The sequence below is a fragment of the Cherax quadricarinatus genome, chromosome 15, assembly GCF_038502225.1.
Source record: "Cherax quadricarinatus isolate ZL_2023a chromosome 15, ASM3850222v1, whole genome shotgun sequence".
Lineage (NCBI taxonomy): Eukaryota > Metazoa > Arthropoda > Malacostraca > Decapoda > Parastacidae > Cherax > Cherax quadricarinatus.
The window spans coordinates 36,423,019-36,444,132 of NC_091306.1; the positions used below are offsets into that span (position 1 = coordinate 36,423,019).

The 21,114-nt window shown below is 42.5% G+C and overlaps 2 protein-coding genes across 2 annotated transcripts in view; both read right to left on the bottom strand.

The window, feature by feature from the left end:
* LOC128686640 (telomere length regulation protein TEL2 homolog) overlaps positions 1-21,114 on the bottom strand; it is a 340,958-nt gene that overhangs the window by 209,145 nt on the left and 110,699 nt on the right. The gene's annotated exons all lie outside the window — the stretch shown is intronic.
* Positions 1-21,114, bottom strand: part of LOC128692055 (clathrin interactor lqfR) — a 139,657-nt gene that overhangs the window by 95,429 nt on the left and 23,114 nt on the right. Inside the window, exon 2 of the mRNA XM_070085288.1 lies at positions 6,731-6,810. Within this exon, the coding sequence (XP_069941389.1) occupies positions 6,731-6,810 (80 nt within the window). The remainder of the gene's footprint in view (positions 1-6,730; positions 6,811-21,114) is intronic.

The window sequence follows — 21,114 nt, forward strand, 5'->3', positions numbered from 1 at the left end:
CTCCCCATTTTCATTTACGCCTGGCACCCCAAATTTACCTACTACTCCCTCCACAACATTTGTACCCACTTTAACATTGAAATCCCCACCCACAAGTACTCTTTACACCTGGTTCAAAACTCCCCATGCACTCGCTCAACATTTCCCAAAATCTCTCTCCATCTCCATCTCTTTCTCTCTTTCTCTATCTCTTTCTCTCTTTCTCTATCTCTTTCTCTCTTTCTCTATCTCTTTCTCTCTTTCTCTATCTCTTTCTCTATCTCTCAATCTCTTTCTCTATCTCTCAATCTCTCTCTCTCAATCTCAATCTCTCTCTCTCAATTTCAATCTCAATCTCTCTCTCTCAATTTCAATCTCAATCTCTCTCTCTCAATCTCAATCTCTCTCTCTCAATCTCAATCTCTCTCTCTCAATCTCAATCTCTCTCTCTCAATCTCAATCTCTCTCTCTCAATCTCAATCTCTCTCTCTCAATCTCAATCTCTCTCTCTCAATCTCAATCTCTCTCTCTCAATCTCTCAATCTCTCTCTCTCAATCTCTCAATCTCTCAATCTCTCAATCTCAATCTCTTTTTCCAGGTGCATAAATGCTTACTATAACCCACTATTCACATTCAACCCTTATTTTACTCCACATAATCCTTGAATTAACACAAGTTATATTCCCTCTTTTCCTGTCAGTTTTGTCCCAGGATGCAACCCACACCAGTCAACCAACACCTAGGTACCCATTATACTGATGGGTGAACAAAGAATCAGTGTAAGGAAACATGCCCAATGTATCTACCCTTGTTGGGAACTGAACCCAAACCCTTAACATGTGAAGCGAGAACTGGAAGTAGCTTGAAATTATCCTCAACGTGGTAGAAAAATTTGATTTTTGCCAATATGCCCAAGGATGGGCAACGCCTCCCCTATACCATCTGGTTCATTTTATTGGTCTTTATTAAGTGATTCAATTACTGAGACACCATAAACAATGACAAATCATTCCTGATCAATTTTATTATTCGAGAAATGGGGTAAATCTTTGATTTTTTTAAGGCAAGTGTAATATAAGAGGCTTGGGGACATTATTGCACAGAGGAAATACTGTTTAGTGCCTGCAGTGTCTACAGTGTTCATTTTGTACTGTTTTTAACCCTTTGACTGTTGAAAGGCCCAATCCTGAAGTGTCTCCTGGTGTCACAAAATATTAGAAAAAAAAATTAATTTTTTCTTATGAAAATGTTAAGATTATTTTTCTGATTGTTTTAGTCCAAAAAAAAAAAAATTTCCCATCAGTACTTACCGAGATATAGAGGCATGAACTTTGCCAAAAATTATCTGTGAACGGCAACTGCCGCTCACCCGATAAACTTTGATATACTTGTATTCGACGGTTTCTTGTTTTTTTTCTCTATTTTATTTTTTCACATAACTTTTGTGGCCTGTGAGACCAAATTATTGTGCAATGTTCAAATATACACTTGTTGAATGTAACAACTATAGCAAAAACACTCATATCATTATAATGTTGCTAAAACTTGTTTATACAAACAATAAAAAAAAAATTTTTATTACAATTGTTCTATAATATATATACATATGTACAATCACTGGACACTTTTCTAGAACTGCTGCAGCTTATGGAATTCTTTGAAACTTGGGTGTGAGCACAATGGTGTTTTACACTCCTCACACAAAATGAGTGTCTCTGCGTTTTTGTGGGCGTTTTGCGGTATGTCCACAGACAAAACACCTCTTCTGAGCATTTTTCTTGAGAGCAGTAGCAGGCAGTGGTATGGGGTAGTGATCACCAGGCCTCAGACGAGAGGACACGTGTTGATTTCATGGGCGCTGGTCTATTGCAGGTGTTGTTCCTTGGTACTTGAATATTATTTGTCTGATGACTGAAAAACAAAATTCACCATATTTGGGTTTGTTCTTGGTCTTCAACTTGTACATATTATAAGCATTCAGCATGGAAATGTCAAGAAGATGGAAAAACAGCTTTATGTACCACTTATAACTCTTGCGAATACAGTCAGCAAACCCAATCTGCATGTCACATTTGTCCACTAAGCGCATACTGAGGTTGTAATCCATCACAGCTGCAGGTTTTACAATGGGTTCATTGGTGTCTCGATTCTGCTTGACAGTGTCTACCATTTTGTGTCGGTGAACTGATGTCAGCAGTGTGACATCACGTTTGTCATGCCACCGAAATGCCATGATGTCATTGGCAGCAAACACCTGCACTTCACCTCTACGACTGCCAGCATCGAACCTAGGCATATGTTTACGATTTCCACACACTGTGCCACACATATCTGTCATGTTCACTCGCAAGAATTCACTGAGTAAAGGGCTTGTGTACCAGTTGTCAGTATATAAAATATGCCTCTTACCAAGATATGGCTCCATCATTGTTCTAACCACATCACCAGAGATACCCAGTAACTTTCTGGTATCTTCCTATGTTTTACCACCAGTGTACACAATTATATCCAAAACCAGACCAGTTTTGCAATCACACAGAACAAATAACTTTATACCAAAGCGTTTCCTCTTGCTTGGTATATACTGTTTGAATGAGAGTCTTCCTTTGAACAAAATCAAAGACTCATCAATAACAAGCTTCCTGAAGGGATAAAAATACATACAGCACATTTTTTTTCAGGTACATAAACACACGTCTGATCTTATATAACCTGTCGCTTCTGTCAGGCCTTTTGTCTGAAAAGTGTAACATACGTAACAGTAACAAATCTATTCACTGGTATAATGTCACTGAAAGCAGGGGTTGAAATCAGGCGGTATGTCGTCCAGTATGTGTTGACACTGTGCTTATACACACGTGGCATAAGCATTATTGTGGCAAAGAACAGATACATCTCTGTCACAGTTGTGTCCTTCCACTGGTGTAGGTGTGATCTTGGTGAAAGAATAGTGTTTGCCATGGTGTACTCAAAGTATGTATTGCTTTCCCTGACAATAATGTCCATCAGGGGTTCATCGAAGAACAACTGAAAGCATTCCAGTTCAGTGGCATAGTTCCCAAGTGTACATGATGGCTGTATTCCACTTTGTCCTCCATCAAAGTCATGGGGACTTGGAACAAACTCGTTACCTTGCTGCCAATCCCAGATGCGGTCAGCTGGTGGGTTCTGGATATTGTAACGTGGTTGTGGTTGTGCAGGTTGTGGTTGTTGTGGGAGTGTGGGGTAGGGCGAGGTTGGTTGTAATTGTGCAGAGTCAGCAGCGTGGGTAGTAGTGTGGCCCGCTGCTGGTGTCACATGACTCGTGCCACTATCACCACCACCGCCTGCTGCCTCACTCGCATCATTGATACCCATCGTAACAATATCGTCATCTTCACTATCAGGTCGTGGTGTAGGGCCACGGGATGTGCTCCGAGATGTACTCCTTCCTCTTGGAAGAGCATATGGCACACTACCAGACCGCATGCGACGTCGTATATACTGCCGCTTCACTGGGGAATATTCACCCTCACTGTCACAACTAGAACTGCTTTCAATAACCTTGAAATCACTATCACTATCACTTACACTGCTCACATCTGAGTCTTGTACACGGGCAAATAGTTTCCTCTTTCATCCTGGTACAGGTGAACATGAACAAGCCAGCCCAGCACCAGAGGTGGAAGGTTGTGGGCCATCTGGGTTTTCATTACTAATTGCATTATCCTGGGCACTTTTTTCGGTCACACCCACTTCAAAACCAGGGAATTCACTTTCACTGACACTTTCATCGGTTTGAACTATCACTTGGGAACAAAAGACCTCCAATCCGCCGAGGAGTGAGGAACTTCTTACCGCAAGGCATGGTGAAAATGGACTACCAAGATGGCGTTCCCACAATGCACCACTGAGTTCCAGATTTTTTCACAGGGTGCACACCCACCACTGAGACCCATTCTCTCTCATGTAGGCCTACCAGCCCTCTCCCACTTGATTTGAAGCCGCTAGAATTTATGCGTACAGATACATCAAACACGGTATCTCCCATGACGGATATATACGACCGCGACAGTCAAGGGGTTAAACTGGAATATTTTAAATTTTGAGTAAAATTTTCCAAATTGCTGAATTCTGTAAACTTTACAGGGTAGTTTTGATAGTTGAATAGGCAGTCTCTTGTGCTCAACTGACAGAACCGAAAGCATGCTAATAATAATACACCTACCATCCGACTTACGACCTGCTCGATTTATGACCACTCGACTTACGACCATGTTTTTTATGCCAAATTTCTGGGAAATAAACAACTATTTGTGTTGTACACAGTGTTTATCCTAAACCTTACAGTATAAAATACAGTACTAACAGCAAAAAAAGTAAAGTAAAACATGAAATACCAAAAAAAAAAAACAAAATCATTACAAAAATGTGATGCTGATATTCAGTAGTAAAGTTCGACTTGCGTCCATTTCGACTTACGACCGGTTTCTCAGAACCGAACTCGGTCGTAAGTCGAATGGTAGGTGTATAATATTTATTTCTACATGTACAAGGTATACAGGTGTAGCCAACATACTACTATATAGAAAGCTTCTTGTTATGCTGAGCATTTTGGACAAATTAGGTCAATTTTATCCCCCAAGATGCAACCTACACTGGCTAATACCCAGGTATCTATTTTACTGATGGGTGAACAGAGACAGCAGTTGTCTTACAGAAACATGTCCTCATGTTTCCACTAATATTAACCGGGGATTGAACCGTGGGCCTTAATGTGTGAGCCGAGTCTGCAAGCAATTGAACTATGGGAAGACTAGTGGATTAGCTAAGAATTAGGTCCAAATGAGCACTGGAACTGGGTTACAATAGGATTCAAAGCTGGCAAAATTGCCTATGTATAAATGTGCCCGACTGCTAATTTTTCATTAGATTTTTTCTTTTTAATGTGGAAACTGAGCACCCTGCCTTTGTGGGAGATGGCTGTCATAGCCTTACCAGTATTACAGCAAACACAGCCACATCCCAATGGCTGCCCTAGTGTCATGCCTGTCTCAAAGGCAAACACCTGACACGCCTATTTAGTCAAGCTGAATCCCAACATGAGGAGCCCGTCTATCAGCATTCTGTCTGCCAATATTAGAGACTTCATTACCAATGTTGGTGAGCTTATACACAGTTTCATGAAAACTCATAGTACTGACATGATGGCCTTTGTTGAAACATTTTTGGACACCAGGACTCTGGAAAATTTTTGTTGACTGCACTTCATGGATGCAACTAGATAAGGAAGGCCATGGAGGCAGAACTGCCATAGGCTTCTCTAAGAGTGTACATGCCCAGCTCATTGATGTTGCCATTCCTAATCACTTGAAAATGATGTTCTTCAGGTTATGTATAAACCCTGGTACCTCTGTACTAGCACAGGAAATGTACAGACCTTAATGGCAGTAAGCAGACCAACTTCCTGATAGAATATGTGGACTCCCTTCTGCTTCAATGTAAATGTCAACAAATAATAATTGTTTGTGACCTCAACCAACATCTTATACAGAGGGATCCTGATGAACTTGCAATGTTTGACATGAAAAACTTTGTTTACTTCTTTACCCACATCTCTGGCCTAGTAGTGAGTAATCTATACGAAGGCACAGTCACAAAGCTCTTGGTTATATTGGATCATCTGACTAAAAGGCTTTCTTTACAACATTTAAGATTCCAACAGAACAAGGTGAAAAATAATCAAGCACAACATGTGCTTGCCACCTCCAATTGGAATGTTCTCCACAGACACACTGATAACCAAGGGGGAGGGGAAGAGGGAGAGAGAAGTGAACATCATGCAGGAAATTCAGTGCGAAGAAAATTAAAAGGTGGTGTGGGGAGACCATGGGTATAAATCAGGTGTTGCTGAGGTGGTTTGGCAGTGTAGAGGATGGACATGGATAGGCTGACAAAAGCAACAGCCGGAGGAAGGGAGTCTATATGGAGTCTGCCCGAGTGTTCTGAGGGTCAGTGCCCATGTGGACTGGTCCCTGACCAGGCTTCCCAGTGAATGTACAAGAACCTTCGGGTTTTAGGGACTTGAACATCCAGTAGGTTTGCACGAGCGTGTTAAATACAAGCGAATGGAGACAAGTGGTTTTTCATGGAGGTACTGTCAGAGTTAGAGTGAGGTAACTTATGAAGAGATTCAGGAAAACCAGTTAGCAAGACTTGAGTCCTGGAGGTTCGAAGGGCAGTGTCTGCAATATGAAGGAAAGGTGGGGATGTTACAGTCAAAGGGTAATCTGTGATGCCAGCACACTTCTCGAATAATGGAAACTGAATGAATGCTGATGAATGTTTCTTCTTAGGGCCACCCTGCCTTAGCGAGAAATAAGCGTGTTCAAAAAATAAAAATTACATAATACATACATATACAAAATAATATACATACATACATACACATACAAATATAAATATACTGTAATTTACTGCAAAAAGAAAAAAAATCGAAAGACAGAGTATGTTAAAGTATGGAGTCACGATCAATGCTCTCACTTGAGAGAGTACTTTAAGACGAATGTAAAGAAAAAACGAATTATGAATGAGACTTGTCTAACACAATGCCATATATAATGAACATATTCATTCACGTGAAAAATAATGAAGTAGATTAAGTCAATTTTATCAAGATATAAATGAATTATGAACTATTAAAGGGTCACCAATAGTTAATATCTATGACACATGCTAAACTAATCACAATGTCATAAAAGAGGTGTGTACCTGTTGGCCCCCAAGCTTCATCGTTTGTGGCTTCTCGAACTTTGGCTTCCACCTCTGTGTAGTTCATCACCATGTTGGTGCTGAAGACAGAATATTAACCGTTAGTAATCATTGTTAAAAAAAAATTAAGCAGATATACCAGGAGTATACCTAGAGAGGGCGTCGGAGGACAACACTCCTGCAGCCCAGTCTGTGACCAGGCCTCATGGCGGATCAGGGCCTGATCAACTGGGCTGTTACTGTTGGCTGCACGCAACCCAACATACGAACCACAGCCCGGCTGGTCAGGTACTGACTTTAGGTGCCTGCCCAGTGCCTTCTTGAAGACACCAACAGTATAGCAAAAGTATAGTTGACACTAAAGTACTTCCTCTTACTACAATGCCTTACAGTACAACATTTTAAAATGCTAGGTATTTCATGGATATTTTTCAATGCAACTAATCAGGCAAAAGTCTTGAAAGGAAGTGTGGCTTCAGGTAAACAATTACTATTATATACACCAAAAATTGTTACATTTCAGGTACATCAAAATACAGCACAGAGAAAGTAAATTACCTTAGAGTCACAACTGCAACAAATACAGTGGCAGCATGTTTGCAGCTAGCAAATCTTAGAATAGCATTCAACATATAAATTAAGAATCATTTAGGACACTGTACAGTGGAACCTCTACTTGCGAGCGCATCCACATGCGAGTTTTTCCAAATACGAGCAGTCGATGGGTCGATTTTTTGCTTCCATAACGCGAGCCAAATTTCCATAATTTCCAAATTTCCTTGACGCTGGTGAGGGGCTCTTGCTCTTGATCTAGGGAATTGGATCTCATTTGTTTGATGAACTATCTTATTGAAACTTGGGCAATGTATGATGGAAAGATGCTTCTTAACATACACCAAAAATGAAAGAATTCGGAGCATAAATAATGGAGTTCACTTCTCAGCAATTAGCCACACCTTAGCGATATTTTCGTATGGTTTTTATGGTTGTATTCTCATTTTCTTTTGGTCTCATTTGATAGAATGGAAGATATTACAGAAATAGATATGATTTTGATTGCTTTCATGATGAAATGTACCTTGAAATTGAGCTCAACGTTGGAGAAATGTTCGATTCTTTGGCTATGTTCAAGAGTAAACAAATGACGTTACTGTTTATTCCAATATGCAGTCGTGAATGGGTTGACATTATTTTTGCAATTATTGCAATAATGCAGTAGTCTGCATAACAGTAAATCTTTTATTTTTGTGTGAATAAAAATTACAAATTATTTATATTGTAATAATAATGAAAATAATATGTATAATAATAAGTATAATAATAATAGTATACGTATAATAATGATAATAGTGCTAATAATAATGATAATAGTGCTAATAATAATAATAATAATAATAATAATAATTATAATATGTATATAATAATAATGTACTACATAATTATAATAATAGAGGCTTCAAAAGGCTGTCACTAAATGGCAGTGTTTACCACAACAAAGAGGGAGCGGTTATGGCTGCCTCCACCTGTTACAAAATGACATACGTATTTTATTCATTCTAGATTATATATCAGGTTTCTATGTTATTTATATTGTTAGTTATGTCATATTAGATGAACTATGATAGACAAATAAGCCGTAATGATGATATTAGTGAAATTATTCAAGAAATATTTTGTCCAGTCTCCAGACACTCGTCCACCACCGACACTGCCCATACCACTATGTGAATTACATATTTTACTCATTTTAGTGTATATATCAGGTTTCTATGTTATTTATATTGTTTATTATGTCATATTAGTTGAATTTTGATAGATAAATAAGCCGTAGAGTTGATATTATGGAAATTGAGGTACAGAATTCCACTGGAACGGACTAATTGCATTTCAATTAATTTAAATGAGGAAAATGACACTGCAAACGAGCAAATCCAGTTGCGAGTAAGGTCACGGAATGGATTAAACTTGCAAGTAGAGGTTTCACTGTACCATGACAGATGTAGGGCCCCTCATGACAAATGAAGCCCCAGGGTGAAAACCCACATGATGAAGCACAGAGAAAAACGTTTCTCTAGCTTTTGCTAGAGAAACGTTCACAGGTTTACAAGACTGTCTCAAAGCTGGGATAAACAAGAGCCAGGAATACGAGATAAATACAAGCCAGGGAGGCTCAAAAAACTAAATCTGATGACCCAGGAAGAGAGGATACAATTATGACATACAGAATCTCAAGAGGCATTCACAAGGAGGATGTGAGAGAGAGAGAGAGAGAGAGAGAGAGAGAGAGGGGGGGGGGCACATTGACAGACGCTAAAAATGCAGAGGAGTCATGCAGCCTTTTAGAAAGTTCAGAATTTCTCTAATCTTAGGGCGATTAAAAAGTGATATGAGATCGACAAAGTGGTGATCAGGTATGACAGAGCCCAGGATTTTAATACGAGTCCAGTAGATGATGGTTAAGCCAACCCAGGAGGCAGGGCCGAGACCTGGCTTCATTATTAAATACTTTGTCAACATGGCCCACACTCCTATAACCCAGGTAACTGGGCAGCAGTTTTTCTGAAAATGCTATATTTTTGTGAATGATTTCAGGGCTTTTTATAGAAAAATAAAAGTGATAAGTAACACTGCCACAATCATCTAAAAGTTATCAAACTCAATGTTGATCAGCATCCTTTGAGTTCATGAAAGTCTAGACACTTGCATCAACAGTCCTGGTGGCCTGGTGGTTAACGCTCTCGCTTCACACGGTGAGGGCCTGGGTTCGATTCCCAGCCAGAGTAGAAACATTGGACGTGTTTCTTTCCACCTGTTGTCTATGTTCCCCATCAGTAAAATGGGTACCTGGGTGTTAGTCGACTGGTGTGGGTCGCATCCTGGGACACTGACCTAAGGAGGCCTGGTCACAGACCGGGCTGCGGGGGCGTTGACCCCCGGAACTCTCTCCAGATAAACTCCAGATACCTACACTACCCCGTACAATAAGACATTTCAATATAAAAAATAAACTGCTATTATTTTATTACTGTATTATCGTACAGTGGAACCTCAAAAATCGAACTGCTCCTAACACAACCAATTATGTAAGTGTATTTTTGTAAGTGCTTTTATAAGTGTATTTTTGAGGGTCTGAAATGGACTAATTTAATTTACATTATTCCTGATGGGAATAAATTCATTCGGTAAAGGCACTTGAACAGCCTTCTGGACTGAAGAAAGTTCGATATTTGAGGTTCCACTGTATTTCCTTAAGTGCAATGTAAACTAACAGCATTCTTTATAAATTAAAATGTTGAAATACCTTATTATGTACTGACATATTGGCAAATGATAACCCAATCCAACTGTTAATATAAGAAACTTTAGTAAAACATTGTAATGTTATGCAACTTGTACTTGTTAAATCACTTACTCTTAGTCATAATGTACAGTAGTGTTAAGGGGGGGGGGAGGGGGTGCTTGTATTCACTGCTATACATTTTACAGTTATCAACACAGCTACAGTACTCTTAACAAAAATTAGTGCAACACTACATGCAGCATAATTATAAAAGATACATACATCCAATGATTGCAAACAATATAGTACAGTATGACCCCCATATCTGCAGGGGATACGTTCCAAGACCTACCATGGATACCCAAAACCATGGATGGTAGTGAACCCTATGTACAAGTTGTTTTTCATTTACATATCTATGATAAAGTTTAATTCATAAATTATGCAAAGTTGAGAAATTATTACTTTCACTGATGGGAAGCACTTTATGACTTCTCTTAGGCTATGATGGGAAGCACTTTATGGCTTCTCTTAGGCTATGATGGGAAGCACTTTATGACTTCTCTTAGGCTATGATGGGAAGCACTTTATGGCTTCTCTTAGGCTATGATGGGAAGCACTTTATGGCTTCTCTTAGGCTATGATGGGAAGCACTTTATGAATTCTCTTAGGCTATGATGGGAAGCACTTTATGGCTTCTCTTAGGCTATGATGGGAAGCACTTTATGGCTTCTCTTAGGCTATGATGGGAAGCACTTTATGGCTTCTCTTAGGCTATGATGGGAAGCACTTTATGGCTTCTCTTAGGCTATGATGGGAAGCACTTTATGGCTTCTCTTAGGCTATGATGGGAAGCACTTTATGGCTTCTCTTAGGCTATGATGGGAAGCACTTTATGGCTTCTCTTAGGCTATGATGGGAAGCACTTTATGGCTTCTCTTAGGCTATGATGGGAAGCACTTTATGGCTTCTCTTAGGCTATGATGGGAAGCACTTTATGGCTTCTCTTAGGCTATGATGGGAAGCACTTTATGACTTCTCTTAGGCTATGATGGAAAGCACATTATGGCTTCTCTTAGGCTATGATGGGAAGCACTTTATGGCTTCTCTTAGGCTATGATGGGAAGCACTTTATGGCTTCTCTTAGGCTATGATGGGAAGCACTTTATGGCTTCTCTTAGGCTATGATGGGAAGCACTTTATGGCTTCTCTTAGGCTATGATGGGAAGCACTTTATGGCTTCTCTTAGGCTATGATGGGAAGCACTTTATGGCTTCTCTTAGGCTATGATGGGAAGCACTTTATGGCTTCTCTTAGGCTATGAACAACTGCCACCATCACTACTTTTACACTTGGGGATCATTATAAAACAAAATTAAGGGTTTATATCAGGTCAGGGTAAACCACAGATAACTGAAATCACTGAAACTGGACCTGCAGACATGGCGGTCCTACTGTCTACTGTACAGTATATCCAAAAAATGCTGACACGAATAGTTGACTGCAAAAAAAGTTAATCTTAGAGAATATTTTGCTCATTACTACTCAGTTTCACCATTTAATTTCATTAATGTTAGCATCTAATGAACTCTAGCAGAAACATTTACATTATTAAACTTATTTAGCAAATAAGACAACCTACTTTACACACAAAAAAACTAAGTACAAGTAAGTTGCAACTTACATAAATGTTGAACAACACTGTGCAGGTATAAGGTGACCCCCACCCTCCCCAGAGAATATCTCAAAACATCCAGAAAATTGTTTATCAGTAGAGCCAGCACAAGTCTCAAGGTTACCTTCCTCTTGCTCAAATACCATTACACAACTCACTAAGGATCTGCTTATACTACACTCATCTGCTCTTCATGGCCACCTCAAAAACTTAAATTTATTTGCAATATTTAGTACATGTTTGTCATATTTCTCCTAGAATGCTAATAATAATGTAATAATACATATACATTATGAGTTAACATTATGACTGTATGAATTTGAAAAATCACCTAGTTGAACACAGCACAATATTAAAACAATGATTATGATTATTACAGAAAACAAACAAAAGTAATATAATTTGTGGTAAAAGCTGACAGCATGCACACATCTTCAGGCAAACTAAGACAAACACTACTGAATAATAAAAGATTACAGTAAGGCACATGGGTGTGAAGCACCTTTACCTTATGTGCTTGATAAAAAATAATAAGGAAAGGGAGCGATAAAGGAGGTGGAGGCAAAAAGTGGGGTGAAAGAGGTGCAAGGGTGTATGTGTATATATGCGTATACTCGCCTATTTGTGGTAGCAGAACTCAAGTGGCAGGGTCCTGCCTCTTTGCACTCTGTGTGTGTGTGTGTGTGTGTGTGTGTGTGTGTGTGTGTGTGTGTGTGTGTGTGTGTGTGTGTGTGTGTGTGTGTGTGTGTGTGTGTGTGTACTCACCTAATTGTGGTTGCAGGGGTCGAGACTCGGCTCCTGGCCCCGCCTCTTCACTGATCGCTACTGGGTCCTCTCTCTCTCTCTCTCTCTCTCTCTCTCTCTCTCTCTCTCTGCTTCCTGAACTTTGTCATACCTCTTCTTAAAACTATGTATGGTTCCTGCCTCCACTACTTCACTTGCTAGGCTATTCCACTTGCTGACAACTCTATGACTGAAGAAATACTTCCTAACGTCCCTGTGACTCGTCTGAGTCTTCAGCTTACAGTTGTGACCCCTTGTCCCTGTGTTCCCTCTCTGGAACATCCTATCTCTGTCCACCTTGTCTATTCCCCGCAGTATCTTGTATGTCATTATCATGTCTCCCCTGACCCTTCTGTCCTCCAGTGTCGTCAGTCCGATTTCCCTTAACCTTTCCTCGTACGACATTCCCTCGAGCTCTGGGACTAGCCTTGTTGCAAACCTTTGTACTTTCTCTAACTTCTTGACGTGCTTGACTAGGTGTGGGTTCCAGACTGGTGCTGCATACTCCAGTATGGGCCTAACATACACAGTGTACAGTGTCTTGAACGATTCCTTATTAAGGTATCGGAACGCTATTCTCAGGTTTGCCAGGCGCCCGTATGCTGCAGCAGTTATTTGGTTGATGTGTGCCTCCGGTGATGTGCTCGGTGTTATGGTCACCCCAAGGTCTTTCTCCCTGAGTGAGGTCTGTAGTCTTTGTCCACCTAGCCTATACTCTGTCTGCGGTCTTCTTTGCCCCTCCCCAATCTTCATGACTTTGCATTTGGCTGGATTGAATTCGAGAAGCCAGTTACTGGACCACATGTCCAGCCTGTCCAGGTCTCTTTGCGGTCCTGCCTCATCCTCGTACGATTTAATTCTCATCAACTTTACATCATCTGCGAACAGGGACACTTCAGTCTATTCCTTCCATCATGTGTGTGTGTGTGTGTGTGTGTGTGTGTGTGTGTGTGTGTCTGTGTGTGTGTGTGTGTGTGTGTCTGTCTGTGTGTGTGTGTGTCTGTGTGTGTGTCTGTGTGTGTGTCTGTGTGTCTGTCTGTGTGTGTGTGTGTCTGTCTGTGTGTCTGTCTGTCTGTGTGTGTGTCTGTCTGTGTGTGTGTGTCTGTGTGTGTGTGTCTGTGTGTGTGTGTCTGTGTCTGTGTCTGTGTGTGTGTCTGTGTGTCTGTGTGTGTGTCTGTGTGTCTGTGTGTGTGTGTCTGTGTGTCTGTCTGTGTGTGTCTGTGTGTCTGTCTGTGTCTCTGTGTGTCTGTGTGTGTCTGTGTGTGTCTGTGTGTGTCTGTGTGTGTCTGTGTGTGTCTGTGTGTCTGTCTGTGTCTCTGTGTGTCTGTCTGTGTGTCTGTCTGTCTGTGTCTCTGTGTGTACTCACCTAGTTGTACTCACCTAGTTGAGGTTGAGTCCAAGCTCCTGGCCCCGCCTCTTCACTGGTCGCTACTAGGTCACTCTCCCTGAACCATGAGCTTTATCGTACCTCTGCTTAAAGCTATGTATGGATCCTGCCTCCACTACATCGCTTCCCAAACTATTCCACTTCCTGACTACTCTGTGGCTGAAGAAATACTTCCTAACATCCCTTTGATTCATCTGTGTCTTCAGCTTCCAACTGTGTCCCCGTGTTGCTGTGTCCAGTCTCTGGAACATCCTGTCTTTGTCCACCTTGTCTATTCCTCTCAGTATTTTGTAAGTCTTTATCATGTCCCCCCTATCTCTCCTGTCCTCCAGTGTCGTCAGGTTGATTTCCCTTAACCTCTCCTCATAGGACATACCTCTTAACTCGGTCTAGTCTTGTTGCAAACCTTTGCACTTTCTCTAGTTTCTTTACATGCTTGGCTAGGTGTGGGTTCCAAACTGGTGCCGCATACTCGAACATGGGCCTAACGTACACGGTGTACAGGGTCCTGAACGATTCCTTATTAAGATGTCGGAATGCTGTTCTGAGGTTTGCCAGGCGCCCATATGCTGCAGCAGTTATTTGGTTGATGTGCGCTTCAGGAGATGTGCCTGGTGTTATACTCACCCCAAGCTCTTTTTCCTTGAGTGATGTATGTAGTCTCTGGCCCCCTAGACTGTACTCCGTCTGCAGTCTTCTTTGCCCTTCCCCAATCCTCATGACTTTGCACTTGGTGGGACTGAACTCCAGGAGCCAGTTGCTGGACCAGGTCTGCAGCCTGTCCAGATCCCTTTGTATTTCTGCCTGGTCTTCGATCGAATGAACTCTTCTCATCAACTTCACATCATCTGAAAACAGGGACACCTCGGAGTTTATTCCTTCTGTCATGTCGTTCACAAATACCAGAAACAGCACTGGTCCTAGGACTGACCCCTGTGGGACCCCGCTGGTCACAGGTGCCCACTCTGACACTTCGCCACGTACCATGACTCACTACTGCCTTCCTGACAAGTATTCCCTGATCCATTGTAGTGCCTTCCTGTTACCCCTGCTTGGTCTTCCAGTTTTTGCACTAATCTCTTTTGTGGAACTGTGTCAAACGCCTTCTTGCAGTCCAAGAAAATGCAATCCACCCACCCCTCTCTCTCTTGTCTTACTGCTGTCACCAAGTCACAAAACTCCAGTAGATTTGTGACACAGGATTTCCTGTCCCCGAAACCATGTTGGCTGCTGTTGATGAGCTCATTATTTTCTAGGTGTTCCATCACTCTTCCCCTGATAATATTCTCCATGACTTTGCATACTATATATGTCAGTGACACTGGTCTGTAGTTTAGTGCTTCATGTCTGTCTCCTTTTTTAAAGATTGGGACTACATTTGCTGTCTTCCATGCCTCAGGCAATCTCCCTGTTTCAATAGATGTGTTAAATATTGTTGTTAGGGGTACACATAGCACCTATGCTCCCTCTCTCAGGACCCATGGAGAGATGTTATCTGCCCCCATTGCCTTTGAGGTATCTAGCTCACTCAGAAGCCTCTTCACTTCTTCCTTGGTTGTGTGTACTGTGTCCAGCACTTGGTGTTGTGCCCCACCTCTCCGTCTTTCTGGAGCCCCTTCTGTCTCCTCTGTGAACCCTTCTTTGAATCTCTTGTTGAGTTCCTCACATACTTCACAGTCATTTCTTGTTGTCTCTCCTCCTTCCTTCCTTAGCCTGATTACCTGGTCCTTGACTATTGCTTTCCTCCTGATGTGGCTGTATAACAGCTTCGGGTCAGATTTGGCTTTCGCTGCTATGTTGTTTTCATATTGTCGTTGGACCTCCCTTCTTATCTGTGCATATTCATTTCTGGCTCTACAACTGCTCTCCTTATTTTCCTGGGTCCTTTGCCTTCTATATTTCTTCCATTCCCTAGCACACTTGGTTTTTGCCTCCCTGCACCTTTGGGTGAACCATGGGCTCATCCTGGCTTTTTCATTATTCCTGTTACCCTTGGGTACAAACCTCTCCTCAGCCTCCTTGCACATAGTTGCTACATATTCCATCATCTCGTTAACTGGCTTCCCTGCCAGTTCTCTGTCCCACTGAACCCCGTTCAGGAAGTTCCTCATTCCCGTGTAGTCCCCTTTCTTGTAGTTTGGCTTCATTCGCCCTGGCCTTCCTGCTTCCCCTTCCACTTGTAGCTCTACTGTGTATTCGAAGCTTAAAACCACATGATCGCTGGCCCCAAGGGGTCTTTCATATGTGATGTCCTCAATATCTGCACTACTCAAAGTGAATACTAGGTCCACTCTTGCTGGTTCATCCTCTCCTCTCTCTCTTGCAGTGTCCCTTACGTGTTGGTACATGAAGTTTTCCAGTACCACCTCCATCATCTTAGCCCTCCATTTGTACCTGTGTGTGTGTGTGTGTGTGTGTGTGTGTGTGTGTGTGTGTGTGTGTGTGTGTGTGTGTGTGTGTGTGTGTGTGTGTGTGTACGTCTGTCTGTCTGTCTGTCTGTCCTCACCTATTTGTGGTTGCAAGGGTCGAGTCATAGCTCCTGGCCTGCCTCTTCACTGATTGCTACTAGGTCCTCTCTCTCCCTGCTCCATGAGCTCTATCATACCTCGCCTTAAAACTATGTATGGTTCCTGCCTCCACTACGTCACTTTCTAGGCTATTCCATGGCCTGACTATGGTATGACTGAAGAAATACTTCCTAACATCCCTTTGATTCATCTGAGTCTTCAACTTCCAGTTGTGACCTCTTGTTTCTGTGTCCCATCTCTGGAACATCCTGTCTTTGTCCACCTTGTCTATTCTGTGCAGTATTTTATGGGTCGTTATCATGTCTCCCCTGCCCCTCCGGTCCTCCAGTGTCGTCAGACCGATTTCCCTCTACCTTTCTTCGTAGGACAATCCCCTTAGCTCTGGGACTAGTCTTGTTGCAAACCTTTGCACTTTCTCTAATTTCTTGACGTGCTTGACCAGGTGTGGATTCCAAACTGGTGCTGCATACTCCAGTATGGGCCTGACGTAAATGGTATACAGAGTCTTGAACGATTCCATACTGAGGTATTGGAACGCTATCCTTAGGTTTGCCAGACGCCCGTATGCTGCAGCAGTTATCTGATTGATGTGTGCCTAGTGTGTATGTGTGTGCACTCGCTTAATTGTGGTTGCAGGAGTCAAGACACAGCTCCTGGCCCCACCTCTTCACTGATTGCTACTAGGTTGGCGTGCTCTCGCTCTCTCTGAGCTTTGTCATACCTCGTCTTAAAGCTATGTATGGTTCCTGCCTCCACTACATCACTTGTCAGGCTATTCCACTCCCTGACGATTCTATGACTGAAGAAATACTTCCTAACATCCCTATGACTCGTCCGAGTCTTCAGCTTCCAATTGTGACCCCTTGTTTCTGTGTCCCCTCTCTGGAACAACCTGTCTCTGTCTACCTTATCTATTCCATGTAGTATTTTGTATGTCATTATCATGTCTCCCCTGACCTGCCTGTCTCCCAATGTCGTTGGTCCGATTTCCCTCAACCTTTCTTCGTAGGATATACCCCTGAGCTCTGGAACTAGCCTTGTTGCAAACCTTTGCACTTTCTCTAACTTCTTGACGTGTTTGCCCAAGTGTGGGTTCCAAACTGGAGCTGCATACTCCAGTATGGGCCTGATGTACACAGTGTGCAGTGTCTTGAACGATTCCTTACTAAGGTATCGGAATGCTATTCTCAGGTTTGCAGGCGCCCGTATGCTGCAGCAGTTATCTGGTTGATGTGTGCATCTGGACACATGCTCGGTGTTATGGTCACCCCAAGATCTTTCTCCTTGAGCGAGGTTTCCAGTCCTTGGCCACCTAGTCTATACTCTGTCTGCGGTCTTCTTTGCCCTTCTCCGATCTTCATGACTTTGAACTTGGCAGGGTGGAATTCAAGAAGCCAGTTGCTGGACCACGTGTCCAGCCTGTCCAGGTCTCTTTGAAGTCCTGCCTGGTCCTCATCTGATTTAATTCTCATTAACTTCACATCATCTGCAAACAGGGACACCTCTAAGTCTATCCCTTCCATCATGTCATTCACATATACCAGAAATAGCACTGGTCCTAGAACTGACCCCTGCGGTACCCCACTCGTCACAGGTGCCCATTGTGATACCTCATCCCATACCATGGCTCCTTGCCTCCCTGCCAGGTGTTCTCTGATCCATTGCAGTACCCTTCCTGTTATACGCACCTGATCCTCTAGTTTCTGCACTAGCCTCTTGTGAGGAACAGTGTCAAAGGCCTTCTTGCAGTCCAAGAAAATGCAATCAACCCACCCCTCTCTCTCATGTCGCACTTCTGTAACTTTGTCATAGAACTCCAGAAGGTTCGTGACACAGGATTTGCCTTCCATGAATCCATGCTGGTTATCGTTTATACTCTTGTTCCGTTCCAGGTGCTCCACCACTCTCCTCCTGATAATTTTCTCCATAACTTTGCATACTATACACGTCAATGACAGTTCTATAGTTTAGTGCCTCTTTTCTGTCTCCTTTAAAAATGGGAACTACATTTGCCGTCTTTCATACCTCAGGTAGTTGCCCAGTTTCCAGGAATATGTTGAAGATTGTGGTAAGTGCCATGCACAGCATGTCCGCTCCCTCTCTAAGGACCCATGGGGAGATGTCCGGTCCCATTGCCTTTGAGGTATCGATGTCCCTTAGCAGTTTCTTCACCTCATCTGTATGAATGTCGTCCAACACTTGTTGGTATATTCCTTGCTGGTGTCCCCATCTGGTCTGTCCCCCCAGAGGCATTCCTGTCTCCACTGTAAATACTTCCTTAAATCTCATGTTGAGCTCCTCACATACCTCTTGATCATTTTGTGTGTGTGTGTGTGTGTGTGTGTGTGTGTGTGTGTGTGTGTGTGTGTGTGTGTGTGTGTGTGTGTGTGTGTGTGTGTGTGTGTGTGTGTGTACACGTATTCGCCTAACTGTACTCGCCTAATTGTGGTTGCAGGGGTCGAGACTCGGCTCCTGGCCCCACCTCTTCACTGAGTGCCATTAGGTCCTCTCTCTCCCTACTTCATGAGCTTAATCATACCTCATCTTCAAACTATGTATGGCTCCTGCCTCCACTACAACACTTGCCAGACTATTCCACTTCCTGACAACTCTATGAAGAAATACTTCCTAACATCCCTTTGACTCATCTGAGTCTTCAACTTCCAATTGTGACCCCTTGTTTCTTTGTCCCATCTCTGGAACATCCTGTCTCTGTCCACCTTGCCTAATCCTCGCAGTATTTTGTATGTGGTTATGTCTCCCTGACCCTCCTGCCCTCCAGTGTTATCAGGTCAATTTCCCTTAACCTTTCTTTGTAGGACAATCCCCTTAGCTCTAGAACTAGTCTTGTTGCAAACCTTTGCACTTTCCCTAATTTCTTGATGGGCTTGACGAGGTGTGGATTCCAAACTGGTGCTGCATACTCCAATTATGAGCTTTTTCGTACAGTGGACCCCCGATTTTCCTCCGGTCCGGTTAACGTACAATTCAGTTTTCGACCACTTTTTTGGGGGCAAAATCTCCCCGTTTTCTGTACATCCACTCAGAAATCGTCCATACCAGACACGTCCACCTACAGGCGGGAAGCGTCCTTTCATAGTTTGTGACTCAATCTGCCTTTGTTACTCGTAGACAGTGGTAGTGATAGTAGTAGAGGGTGATAGTGAGAAGGTGGTAGTGGTTGAGGGTGGTAGTGATGGTGGTAGAGAACCTCTCCTCCCTCTCCCCTCCTTGCTGTCTTCCATACGCCAACAAAAGTCTTCAATAAAGGTAAAAGTGATTTAAATGTTCATTCATCCATTTCATTAGTGCTTTATATTTATTTCTCATTTTCTGTATGTAAAACTACAGTTATTTTTTGTTAATATTTTTGGGTAACGAACAGATTAATTGGATTTACATTATTTCTTATGGGCAATATTACTTCAGTTCTTGTACAAATTGGTTTTTGGCCGACCTTCTGGAACAGATTAAAGATGAAAACCAGGGTTCCACTGTATATGGGATACAGAGTCTTGAACGATTCCTTACTGAGGTATAGGAACATTATTCTTAGGTTTGCCAGACGCCTGTATGCTGCAGCAGTTATCTGATTGATGTGCGCCTCAGGAGATGTGCTAGGTATTATACTCACCCAAAGATCTTTTTCCTTGAGTGAGGTTTGCAGTCTTTGGCCACCTAGACTATACTGTCTGCAGTCTTCTTTGCCTTTCCCCTATCTTCATGACTTTGCATTTGGCAGTGTTAAATTCAAGGAGCCAGTTGCTGGACCAGGCTTGTAGCCTGTCTAGGTCTCTCTGTAGTCCTGCTTGATCCTCTACCGATTTAATTCTCCTCGCAAACTTCACATTATCTGTAAACAGGGACACTTCTGAGTGTATCCCCTCTTATTATGTCATTCACATATACCAAAAACAGCACAGGCCCTAGGACTGACCCCTGTGGAACCCCGCTTGTCACAGACGCCCACTCTGACACCTCGTCATGTACCATGACATTATCATATCCTCCATATTTCTCCTGTCCTCCAGTGTTGTCAGGTAGATTTCCCTTAACCTCTCCTCGTAGGACATACCCCTTAGCTCTGGGACTAGTCTTGCTGCAAATCTTTGCACTTTCTCAAGTTTCCTTGCGTGCTTGGCTAGGTGTGGTTCCAACTGGTGCTGCATACTCCAATATGGGCCTAAAGTACACAGTTTACAAGGTCCTGAACAATTCCTTATTAAGATGTCGTAATGCTATTCTTTGGTTTGCTAGGCGCCTATATGCTGCAGCAGTTATTTGGTTGATGTGTGCCTCAGGAGATGTGCCCAGTGTTATACTCACCCCAAGATCTTTTTCCTTGAGTGAGGTTTGAAGTCTCTGGCACCCAAAACTGTACACCGTCTGCAGTCTTCTTTGCCATTCACCAATCTTCATGACTTTGCACTTGGTCGGGTTGAACTCCAAGAGCCAGTTGCTGGCCAGACCTGCAGCCTGCCCAATCACTTTGTAGCTCTGCCTGGTCCTCATCCGACTGGATTCTTCTCATCAACTTCACATCATTTGCAAACAGGGACACTTCAGAGTCTATTCCTTCCATCATGTTCACAAATACAGCAGAACCTCTGTTTTCGCGATTAATTAGTTCGAGTAAGTCTGACGAAAACCAATTCGTACAAAAACTGAAGCAATATTTCCCATAAAAATATAAATGATTAATGAAATGGACAAATGAACATTTAACATCAC